Source organism: Rhamphochromis sp. 'chilingali' (genome assembly GCF_963969265.1).
Source record: "Rhamphochromis sp. 'chilingali' genome assembly, chromosome: 3".
Taxonomy (NCBI): domain Eukaryota; kingdom Metazoa; phylum Chordata; class Actinopteri; order Cichliformes; family Cichlidae; genus Rhamphochromis; species Rhamphochromis sp. 'chilingali'.
The window spans coordinates 27,996,490-28,009,536 of NC_137931.1; the positions used below are offsets into that span (position 1 = coordinate 27,996,490).

The 13,047-nt window shown below is 41.4% G+C and overlaps 1 protein-coding gene across 4 annotated transcripts in view; it reads right to left on the bottom strand.

Moving 5' to 3' along the window:
- LOC308394165 (T-cell surface glycoprotein CD4-like) overlaps positions 1 to 13,047 on the bottom strand; it is a 33,406-nt gene that overhangs the window by 660 nt on the left and 19,699 nt on the right. For 3 of the 4 annotated variants that reach the window (XM_080878350.1, XM_080878348.1, XM_080878351.1), the window contains 2 exons: positions 5,289 to 5,603; positions 496 to 3,573 (listed from right to left, as the gene is read on the bottom strand). In XM_080878350.1, coding sequence (XP_080734476.1) covers positions 3,434 to 3,573; positions 5,289 to 5,603 — 455 coding nt within the window. In that variant the 3' untranslated portion in view covers positions 496 to 3,433. Of the gene's footprint in view, positions 1 to 495; positions 3,574 to 5,288; positions 5,604 to 13,047 lie in introns of those variants that run through there. The other variant, XM_080878349.1, reaches the window with a different exon arrangement.

Below are 13,047 nucleotides of genomic sequence, written 5' to 3' on the forward strand. Positions count from 1 at the left end.
CACATGACTGCTGTGATTACCTTCAGACATCACAGGTACCCTGAGCAGAGACCCTCACCATTCAGACTGTAACAGCGCGGCGATACACAAACACACGGCACATCAGAGCTGATCGATTAACTGATTGGGTGACTGACAGACAGTTTATGTGCGGTCGCAGCTTCTTTGATGTTTTCTACAAGAGAAACACTGTAGCGCCACCTGTGGTCACACCAGAGCAAGCAGTAGTTACACTTAAATGATCCTGGTCACATGACCACGATGCTATTGGTTGATTAAGTTGGTATAAGGGAAAAGATCCTGGACTTTGGTTCAGTCTGTCCTGACTTAAAACTGTATGATAAACAGGCTTAAACTTGAGCTGAAGCAAAGAAACTAAAAACACTGGATGTTTCCAAGGCTTTGAAACCCTGACAAATACCTCCATGACACAACAACTAAGCCAAGGAACAAAACAAATTATGAAAATAAAACACTGAACACAACTGATTGATCTTCATCGAATGACTGACAAGTTTTAATATGAATTATTCTGCCTAACACAAACTAATCTGAAAATGACTTAAAGCCAACAAGTTGGCTGAACGTTGTAGTGCCTAGAGTCTTTGTGTAATTAAACAGACAGTTAACCCCACATGTTGATGAAGAAGACTAAACCACTGATCTGTTATCATCCTTATCGCTGAAAAGAGAAAAAAAAAAATGAAACAAAAAACTGATACAAACGAAAGAGGATCCTCGTTCGTTCCCTGACCCTAACATTTTGTTAAGATCTCTACTATGACACTGCAACAATTAAACCAGATAATAAATAAACCTGAAATGTTGACAGATAAAATCTGAGGTATGAAAGTTGGGAGTAAATCTTTGACTATGGAAGCAAAACAACTTTGACGCATTGGCTTGTGCAAGAAAACTCAAACTGTGGTTTGAGGACTGAACCCTGAAAATCAAGCGAGTAGTATCGTTTGCAGAGCTGAACTGTTGCTCAGTCCACTAATCGGTTAATCAGCTCTTTGTGCTACCTGGGAAGACTCACACACATCTGCGTTGCAGCTTTTTGATCTCTCGTCACTTCATAAACATAAAATATGCCGGTAAACAAGATGAAGCTTAAAGGGAGCTTCGGGATGTTTTGACCCATCTGCATCGGAAACAATATATATAAATATATAAAACACAGCAGATCTTTAATAACAGTATTATATAGTAAATGATAGAAGACGCAGACAATAAATCTGACATTTTACTGACTATTCTCAGCACCGATTGTAATAAAGTCATGTTTTTGTTGGATTGTAAATGGTAAATGGCCTGTATTTGTATAGCGCTTTACTAGTCCCTAAGGGCCCCAAAGCACTTTACACATCCAGTCATCCCCATTCACACACACTTGTGTGGATTGTGTTGGATGTTTTGCTGTTTTTAGTAAACATTACTTTTACATTTTGGTTTTTTTAATCAATAATAAATAACAGCTTAGTTGTAAGTGCTTATTTTCCTTCAACAGTAATTTCTTCAAATAAAAACAGAGAAAAACAAACTGCATAATGTACAATGACCTCCTTTAGAAGCTGCTAATCTTCTGCAGAGATCCATGCCATCAGATTTAGTAAGTCTTAAATTTGCTGGAGCTCCTCCATTGTTAATAAATAATAATAACAACAATAATAACGATTATTAATAATACTACTAACAATAATAATAATCATAACTGTGACAGCTCCATGTAGTGGCCGATTGTTCTCACATGTTTCACACATCTGATACTTTAAAGATTCATTTGATGTTGAATGTCTTTGGATCAAACTAATGCTTTTTACGTCAGTGATACACAGACACACATGCAAGGAGAATCACTGAAATGAACACAACCTAAAAAACAAAAACCTTCACAATCCCGGTCTGTGGCAAACATCAGTCTCTATATGGTGTCACTGTGAAACATCCAGGTAGATTAAAGCCTGTTAAATCTGCCTGACAGTGTGACTTCCTGTTTTATTCATAGATGATAGGGAGCACTTCCCTCCTGGCGATCGACAAAGAACGTGAACAATGTAAATCAGCTTTATAAAGGTGTTTTCTGTGGAAGAATTCCAATTTGATCAATATGACTAATATCGGCCCATCACAGAAGTATCTGAGTACAATTATAATGAAACACACACTGAAACTTTAGACGTTAAAGGTCCGGCAGCAATCTCGGAAAGTCGAACAACTGTATTTTTCTGTTTATGACAGTAATCTGGGTCGTATCAATGTTGTTCGGATACTTTTCTTCTTCTTCTGCTGTAATGTCCTTTTTTGGTCTCGGGCATCAAAAGAGCTTCAATAGGGGTAAATAATGACTGGTTTTAAAACCTCGTCAGCTCTCCATATAACTTATTTTTGATTTATTTAAATGGTGGCGCTCAAAGGTCAAATGCACTGCAACATAAGAAAACATCAACAAATGGAACAAGTGCACAAAACAGAAAGGAAATTGAAAAAAACATTACTAAAAAATAACTTTTTGTGAGGTTTTGTTTTTCTTTTATTGTACTTGGTGTGTTTTTGGAGTACTTTTCTACTTGCAGCTGTTTGACCTTTCAGGGCCACACTCAGTTTTGAAATCATTGAATTTGGAGGCTGACCTGACTCAGCGGATGGATATCAGCCAGGAGACTGGTTCATCAGTTTTTCAGGCATTAACCAATATTGGCCAGTATGGATACTTACACATTTTGGAGGTTATTTCTTTGTTTTCCAGTAACACAGCATGAAGTTAGCACTGAAAAGCAATGAAAACACCATCTGACTCCAATCAGATCTAAACAGGACTACACCGATATCTCTGGTGTCATGACACAGCGTGTCCAGCAGGGCAGATGACTTGATTAGCAAGACTAAGCTAAACGACTATCTTTATGACTGTCAACATACATTGAATAACATGACAGCCTGTCTTTGGGAGACTGTTTATAAATGGATCAATTTAACGTTGATGTCATGAACATCAGTGCAGCGAGTTCATTCATGTTTGTTTTGGAGGGCTGAAAACAGGTGGAGGTGGATGCAGCGGGTGAGTCGGAGTGTAACGGTCGCAGGTGGTTTCGAGCTGAGGTTTAGGTTTAACATTTTTCTGTCACCTGATTGGAGGATGAGTTACATCAGCACACTGAACAGTCTAATAAGAAATGCCTCGAGGCAGAAGAGGAATTTTTCAGTCGTCTGAGCTGAAGGATGAAACGTTAAGACGATAGCTGTATATAATGACGATAGATGTATGGATGTCAATAATTCAAAGCAGCTCCATTATACATTTACCAGATTTAGAGCAAATATGGAAAAGAAGGGTTTTACTTTATACGACAGTGTGAAATGTTATTTTTAAGGTATAATCTAGTTTTTGATTAAAGCTAAACCCAACTTTAACTCAAGTCTGTGCCTACTTTCAAGAGAAGAAAAGCACAAACAGAGCAGGACAGAGGAGAGTCAGGTGCTGCAGGGAGGAGGAGGTAACCGCTGCACCCCGAGGCAAAGCAGTCACAGGAGGCGAAGGACGTGGAGTCGTTATTTTAACGGCGGGCTTCTCTGCAACACAAAACAGATAAACATCAGTTTAATCAGAGCTGAACGTGCAAAAAACACTTTTTTCTTTTCTTCTGTTTGCCTAAAAATAAAGATGCTTTCTGTTACTTTTTTTAAATTTTAAAGTGCAACTTCTTAAGTGTAGCATTTGTAAGTTTGCTGGGAAGCAGCGCTATCTTTGCTTTATGCTGTCAAATCAGCCCAAAGTCAAATCCGCACAAGGCACACCTTAGTGCAGGGGTGCCCAATCCCGGTCCTCGAGAGCTACCGTCCTGCAGCTTTTAGATGCATCCCTACTCCAACACAGCTGAATCAAATGGTTTGATTACCTCTTCAGCATGCCATCGTGTTTGGCAAAGGCCTGATAACAAGCCATTCATTTGATTCAGCTGTGTTGGAGTAGGGATGCATCTAAAAGCTGCAGGATAGTAGCTCTCGAGGACTGGGATTGGGCAGCCCTGCCTTAGTGGTTCAGTAAATTAGCTGTTCATTTTAGTCAGTGTTTGAGCTCTAAAAGGTCTGTTTCCTCTTTTATCCACTCAGTTTTAACACTACTGCAGCTTTGTAGGTGATGTAATGGTAAATGGCCTGTATTTGTATATCGCTTTAATTTGTCCCTATGGACCCCAAAGCACTTTACACTACATTCAGTCATCCACCCATTCACACACACATTCACACACTGGTGATGGCAAGCTACATGTATGCTGTATGCTGCTTCTAAAAACACGCCTGACAGTGGAATACTAAAATATTGTGGGAAGATCAGAAACGAACAAAAAAAAGGAAAAAAAAAAAGCTAATAAAATTATTTTCTTCCTCTTGTAGTGCTGCTTTGGATTTTAGATTCAGATTTAAGTTTTTGTTTTTACTTTTTTTAATATGAAAAGTGAACAATATTTAAAAGGCAAACACGACACTGGAACTCTTTAAAGATTCAAATGTGTTCACAGGTGTAGGTGCAGTCCAGCAGGTGGCAGTGTTGCAGCACAGAGCCACTGATGGGGCTGCTTAATAGTCTGATAACCAAACTCATGTTCACCTGCAGGACACGGAGGATATTTTTAAAAAGCCTCTTAAATTGGGGAAAATCTGAATGGAGTCTGGTGCTGTCTGAGTTCAAGTTTCACCTGATATTGACCTGCTGCACGAGCCACAAGCAGTTGAAAAAGTTTTTATCCCCATACCTGAGCTCACACTCACTGATCAGGGTTCATGCTGTTTATCTGTGACACATATAGGGCCACATGGACGCAGCAGATACATAACGAGCCACCAACTCCAGCTTTGACTCGATCTGATATTGTTGCGTTGTTGTTGTTTCTGCAGCAATAAAACTAATGGTGTCCAGCTTCAACACTTGCAAGACACAAATCACATTGTAGTGATGTCATAATTTTATAATGTGGAAAGAGTCAGGCACCACAACAACAGGATAATAAGAGTTGCACGCTAGATTTGCAGCACGTGTATTTGTTCAGAGAGAGAATGGATTAATAAAGAGGATTTTTGTGCAGCAGTCAGCTCTTTGTGAGCTCGAGATTTCATCGACACTTACTGTGAACAGTTTCTGCACTGAATTAGATCTAAAGAGGAAACGTGTCCTGATTTCTATTCACAGCAGCATGATCATTTTCTGCACTTTTCAAAGACCCCTGAGCTGCTGCTGCACAAACACTGAGGTGTTCCTAATAAGGTGCTCGTGCTGCTGAACTGACCTGTGACTTTCAGAGTTATCTTGGTCTGATAGTCCACTTTGGTGATGTAGCAGTCATACGGGCCGGCGTCGTCTGCCCTCAGGCCCTTTATAAGGATGGAGAAGTTTCCAGTCTCGTATTGGTTTGGAAAGCTGAACACGCGACTTTTGAACTTTGGATCCATTTTACCCTCTCTGCCGTTGAAGATGTCCAACACAACATTGTCATCCTTGTCCCTCCAGAAGGCGTTGACCTCCTTGGGCAGCTTTTCAGAGTAGACGCAGGGCAGGAGGACCTCACCCCCGATGAAGCCGGTCCTCACAGACTGGCTGCTGACTGCAGGACGACAGGACAGGTGAGTTACAGATTACCTGTGCACAGCTTCACCACAGCTCTGTGCTTTAGCTCACTGTTTAAGCAACAGACTAAAAAACTTAATGTTCCAGTTTTTCTCTGGATAAACTTCTGTCCTCTGAACCAAATCATCACAAGCCAATTTATGGAATCAGTCTGTTGTTTGGAAAAACCTTAAACACATAAAACACTCACTGGATGTTCTCCTGCTTAGTAAACCCTCATGAATGTCTTTAAATATGCAGAGGACTGTAAATTTTTACTGTGATTAAAATCTGCCAGACGATGATGGGAATACTCAGTAAATGCTGCTGCACTGTGTAATTCATGCTCAGTGCTGTGAGTGAGTGACCTGCAAACATCATGTGACTTTGAGCACAGGGAAAATCTCACAGCAGAGGAAGAACATGAGCAGTATTTTAGCATTAATTAATCTGATTCAGCTGTTAATGTCTGTCCTGAGACTGAGGGGCCGCAAGCTGAAGCCAAGAACAGCTTCCCTCTTTTCCTAACTGTAACTGTAACTCTGTGCATCGCGCGGACAGGTCACAGGATCTTACTGGGAGAGGCGGTGGTGTGTGTTTCATGATCAACAACAGCTGGTGTGATTATGCGAACGTGCACCCGGTCAAATCCTTCTGCTCACCGGACCTGGAGTACCTGATGATTAAGTGCCGGCCATTCTGGCTACCGAGGGAATTTACAGCAGTGATCATTACGGCTGTTTACATACCCCCACAAGCCGACACTGACAGAGCACTCAGGGAACTGTACAGCGCGATCAGCAGCGAGGAAACCGCACACTCAGAGGCAGCGTTTATCACAGCCGGAGACTTTAATAAGGGAAACCTGAAGAAAGTCTCACCCAAACTCCACCAACACATCCATTTCAACACTCGTGGAGACCGGCTACTTGACCACTGCTACACCTCTTTCCGGGATGCGTACAAAGCCCTCCCCCGCGCCCCATTCGGCCAATCAGATCACTGCTCCATCCTGCTCCTGCCCGCCTACAGGCAGAAGCTGAAACGGGAAGCTCCAACCCGGAGGGCGGTGCACTGTTGGACGGACCAATCGGAATCTACGCTGCGGGACTGTTTTGATCACGCGGACTGGGAAATGTTTCACGTGGCTGCTAGGGACATTGATGAGTACACAGACTCAGTCTGCGGATTTATCAGAAAATGCGTGGAAGATGTCGTCCCATCCAGAACAGTTAAATCCTTCCCAAATCAAAAACCCTGGATTAACGGAGATGTTCGCGCGGCACGGAGCACCGCCTTTGCCTCCGCGAACACATCGGACTACAAACACGCACATTACCAACTCCGGAAGACGATCAAAGCAGCCAAACGTGAGTACAGGGACAGGGTGGAGCAACAGTTTAACAACCCTCGGAGTATGTGGCAGGGACTAAACACGATCACAGACTTTAGAGGGAAAACCAGCACACCGCAGACCACGGCCTCTCTGTGTGAGGATCTAAACGTATTCTACGCTAGATTCGACGCAGCGAACACCATGAGACCGGACAGTGCGCGCACCGCGGATGACGTCAGTGCACACACTGTGTCTGAGGAGGATGTGCGGAAGTGCTTCAGGAAGGTGAACGTGCGCAAAGCTACTGGTCCGGACGGGATTCCCGGCCGCGTCCTCAAGTCATGCGCGGCTCAGCTGGCTGGAGTGTTCACGCACATCTTCAACCTTTCCCTCTCTCTGTCTGTAGTCCCAGCCTGCTTCAAAATGGCCACCATCGTCCCTGTACCCAAATCCTCCACCATCTCCTCATTGAACGACTGGCGACCTGTAGCCCTGACCCCCATCGTAAGCAAATGCTTCGAGAAGCTGGTCAGGGACTTCATCTGCTCTGCACTACCCGACTCACTGGACCCTCTACAGTTCGCATACCGCCACAACAGGTCCACTGATGATGCCATAGCCCTGACACTACACACTGCCCTGTCACACCTGGAGAAGAGAGACACGTATGTGAGAATGCTGTTTGTAGATTACAGCTCAGCATTCAATACCATCGTTCCCTCGAAGCTGGACAGGAAACTGCAGGATCTAGGACTGAGCAGCTCCCTCTGCAGCTGGATCCTTAGCTTCCTGTCTGACAGACGCCAAGTGGTCAGACTGGGCAGCATCACCTCATCCCCTCATCACACTGAACACTGGTGCTCCACAGGGGTGTGTACTGAGCCCTCTCCTGTACTCACTCTACACCTACGACTGCACAGCCACTAACAACTCCAACATCATTGTGAAGTTTGCGGACGACACTACAGTGGTGGGTCTTATCACCAACTTTGATGAGACGGCTTACAGGGAGGAGGTCAGCGCCCTGACCCACTGGTGTCAAGACAACCATCTCACCCTCAACGTCGCAAAGACAAAGGAGTTGATAGTGGACTTCCGGAGGTGCAGAGAAGTACACACCCCCATCACCATCAACGGCGCTGCTGTGGAGAGAGTGAGCAGCTTCCGGTTCCTTGGCGTACATCTGGCTGAGGATCTTACGTGGTCAGTACACACAAACAACACAGTGAAGAAGGCGCAGCAGCGCCTCTTCTTTCTCAGGAGACTGAAAAGATTCAGCATGAGCCCCCGCATCCTCAGGACCTTCTATCACTGTGCCATTGAGAGCATCCTCACTGGATGCATCACCACCTGGTATGGCAACAGCACCGCCTACAACTGCAAAGCTCTCCAGCGAGTAGTGCGGTGCTCTGAACGGATAATTGGAGGTGAGCTTCCCTCCCTCCAAGACATCTACAGGAAGCGCTGCCTGAGGAAAGCGGGGAGGATCATCAAGGACTCCAGTCACCCCAGCCATAAACTGTTCAGACTGCTTCCATCAGGAAGGAGGTTCTGCAGCATCCGGTCCCGTACCAGCAGACTGAGAGACAGCTTCTTCCACCAGGCCATCAGACTGCTGAACACGTCATAGACACCTCAGCTTCACTACTGGAACTTTAACATTATGCACTCCATACTGTACAGTAATGCCAATGTTTTGCACATGTCTCAACTCTGTATATTTTTATATATTTTATTTTTACTCTATTTAATTTGTAAAAAATGTGTATACACACACACACACACACACACACACACACACACACACACACACACACACACACACACACACACACACACACACACACACACACACGTAGAAAAACATTTAGTATACACATCCAGAAATGCATATACTATTATATATTGTACATATATTTATTAGTTTCAGATTTAGCCATTCTTGTATTTTGCTTGTTTACGTTATTGTATTTTGCACAACCCTGTTGCTTGTGAAGCTCGCACACAAGAATTTCACTCACATGTACTGTACCAATGTACCTGCACATGTGATGTGACAATAAAAGTGATTTGATTTGATTTAATCAAAGTCCTTCATCAGCTAAATACTTCACTAAATGGCACTGACCTACATGATTACAGACCTCTGCATAAAGGTGAGTCAGGTCTTAGAAATAGTTCATCTTTAAATATCTGCAAATACCAGAGATCAGAATCATGAATGTGAAGGCAGGCTATTACAATAAACTAAACCTGAGGCAGATCAGATCAAACTGAACTTTTTTTCTCTTCATAAACAAAGGAAAATGTATAAAATAATAAAAGTGAATAAAAAAATAAAATAAAGGTTTGGGACTTCAACACTTAACCTGCCAAATGTTAAAGTGGATTTAAACTGTGGTGACTTTAGTGTGTGGAGTTCAAAACGAGGGTGTTCACACAATTAACTTAATAAAAACAAAGATAAGCTGCCAGAAGATCTGTCTGTGTGGAGCTGATTTGTACAGAATCTGACAAATCCTGCTTCTTTTCCACTGGTTGTTACTCTGTAAAGCAGGAACATCAAACTCATTAGGGTGACGTACAGCCCATTTTTATCCGAGGTGGTCCGAACCAGTGAAACTGTCCTGTCTGTCAGTGAAGTTTAACTACACATTTAGCTGAGATGATTTCATTTAGGAAAAAAATAAGTGTCATTTCAATAATATTCTTCAGTTTTCCTACATGTTAGAAAACATCCTGCTGTAGTAAGTGGGAGACATTTATCAGAGCAACTCGTAAACTGTAAGAAATCAACATGGAAAATTATATAAAATGTTTTAATGGCTGATTGTACAGACTGAAATGAAATGATAGCCCCTGTTCTGTTAGTTACTTTAGGGTGGTATGAATGGGTTTTATCAGCAAGAAAAACCTGGGAACTTCAGCTCTTTAGGTTTTTTTTTGTTTTTTTTTTTTTTTACACTGACTTCAAATATAACATTTGTTTTAATGCATGTTTCTTTTCCCACAGAGTCCACTCTGAGATTGCCAGGAATATTCTGGATGAAGCGCAAGCATGCCTCCCCCCCCCCCCCCCCCCCCCCCTTGCCCCTCCCCCCCATTCAGTTTCTCATTGTCAAGCTAAAAAGACTTTCTGGCAGCCAGGCTTATTGCTTATAAGCTGACACACTAGTTGTATAATTCTTTGAACCATAAAAACTAAAAACAAATACATGATAAAAATAATTGATGTGAGTCCAGCATCCCCAGTTGGTTTACAGGTCAGTTAATCACTAAGTGTAACAGAGATCTGTGGAAAATTTGGGAGTGTTTTTATTTTTATTACCCTGTTTTTTTATCGTTTTTGTTTTTCTACTGTTATTTTGCTGTGATTTTTCTCTTTTTTTATGTATTTGTACTGATTTTTGTCCTCTGTTCTTTCCTGTGATTTCACTTTTCTTTACTGTAGTTTTATGGATTTTATCTTTGTTTTTGTTTGTTCTTTGTTTATTTGGAGGGGCGCCATTCTTTCATGTATTCAGCACAGGCCTGGAGCTGGTGATAAACAAGGGAGAAAACCACACACTCACAGATTATTTTATGATAATTTTACAGCTGAAACTAGAAAATAATTCCAGGCAACCTGCTTACATTATAAAGGTTAATTCATTTGTAATAAATCCAGTCATAAAGACGGTAACAGGATCCTGATTTTCTGCACAGTCTTTAGGGTTTTTTTTTCCATAGTACCTACTGGGACAGGCCCAACGTGGCACGACTCTTTTTTTCCATTACAATCGAGTACAACCTAAAGCACATCGGGTTGTTATAGCAACGTAGGGAAGTGTCTTGTGATGTCATTTGTATGCAACATGGACGCCGAGATGATGGTATACCTGATTTAGGTGAAGGAGACGCTCTCATGATTTATCGAGTGACGCCACTGATTAGCCAATTGATGGCATGGAGTCTGTTGGACGGTCTCAGACCATTTGGAACCCTAAAAAAACCATGTCGTTAATGACTCTCCGGCCACCCTGCAGCCTCTTTGTTGTGTGCATCACTGTATGAAGAAGTGATTGCGTAGCCACAGTATCAACAGACTCCCTGCTCATCTCTGCTCTTTGCTCACATGGAAACATACACTAACTAAACTGGATCTAAATCCTCTTCTGTCCACAAAGGGAACAACAATTGCCAAGCCCAGAAATTTTCCACTCTTTCACATCTTCCACTTTCCTGTCTGTCTCATGCTGCCGTACATGCAGGTACCACAATGAGACGAGCCGTTTACGTTCAGAAAATGACCACACTAGTCAGTAGGAACTGCCAACTCACTCAAACTACTCTCTAATGACTGCACAGTTTTAATTTTGGTTTATTTTGGAGGGCCACACAGACTTTCCATGGCATGCTTCTCATGTTTGTTCAGCTCAACTGATGCAACGCAACAAGAACATGAACAGCAGGAAACCAGAAAGAGGAAGAAGATTCACACCTGACTAGGAACTGAAACCGCAATACTTAACCACATAGAGCTGTTTTCTGTTTTAGGTCTTTCTTTTTTTTGGTGGAAACATTTAATTACACTGTGTTTAAATATCTTAAATTACCCTGACACACAAGGAGAACCAACACTGAACCAAAGAAAAACTACACTGAGGTGAGAGAACACCCCGAGTCTCCAATTTGAGACAGATCCGTTAATAAATGTCTTCACTACTGGCTAGTTAAAATATGAAATAAATATATAAATTAATAATAATTCAAGTGTTGAAGTCCCATATTTGAAAATAAAAAACTTCAAAAGCAACTAGTGACCAGTGCTATATTTCACAGAAATGCAACATTAAACTAATGTTTTCATTTTTGAGACTGACTTTGAAAGCAGGGACATCGCTCAGGAGTAGTCTGAGGTTAAGCTGACTGATAAACTTAATTCAGGCTAGGTTTAAATATACAAAGAGGCATTAAAACTGCCAGAGTAGCATTTTCATGTGTCACAAATCTTGCAGCATTCACTCTGGCTGTCAGCATGCTGACCGTCTGACCCCTGCTTGCCTGTAGCCATCATTGCATTACAGTTAGAATCTTGACTGCTGATCACGCCGTTATGTATTGGCCTCAGAAGACTTCGTACATGAAATGAGCAAGTAATCCACTTGTGAAAATATGCCCGTGTTTAATCTAACCCCAGACTCTTTTTCTAATTTCTGCTGATGTTTTTGCTTTTGTGGTATCATTTGTCATATTTGTTCGATCCAGCGTGAAAGCTGAATGAAAAAAGCGTTTACTAATTTTTGTGACTAAAAACTTCATGTTAAAAAAAAAAAATACTATTATAGTTCTTCTGAACCATTTAACCATTTTTAAGAAGTACACACAGCCTATGTATGTAAAGCAGCGCTGTGGTGGGGATAACAAGAGGTTTCAGATTGCTTGATATGAAACTGAGTTTTATTTTATTAATTTAACATTTTAATGGATTTTAATTCCTCTAATTAATCCCTTTCAACATGTAAATTAATCAGAACGTTTTTTTGTATGTAATTTGTATAGTATTTTTTCTCTCTCTTATTTTCTTTTCTAAATGTACTTGTATATTGTTCACATGTTGAGATAAATTACCAATCAAATCAATTGATTCACTTTATGTTCAGAAGGGCCGGTAAAAACGTCAGGGTTTTATTTTTAACACTGTTTCAGACGTTAATATTAAACATGCAGTCAGACTTTCATGTGTGTTTGTGAGGGAGGGCTGAAAGTGAGTGGATCGGCCTTTTAAAAAAAAAAAAAAAGCATACCTGAAGAAATATCTGATGTTAGAAACTCTTGTGTACTGTTTGTTTGTATATTTGTCTTTCTTGCTGCTGTTACACCCAAATTTCCCCTTGTGGGACAATTAAAGGATTATTCTATTCTAAGCTCAAATTTCACAGAAGTCATGACATCCATCCAAACTTTAGACTGTAAAAAGCAGGGGTGGGTTTTTATAATCGATTCATCGATTAAAATCGATTCTGGCTTGGATAACATAAAATCGATTCATTAAAATCCTGAATCGATTTTTTAATATAAATTTATTTTGCCCAAAATGCCAGAATCTCAGGTGAAAGATCACAAA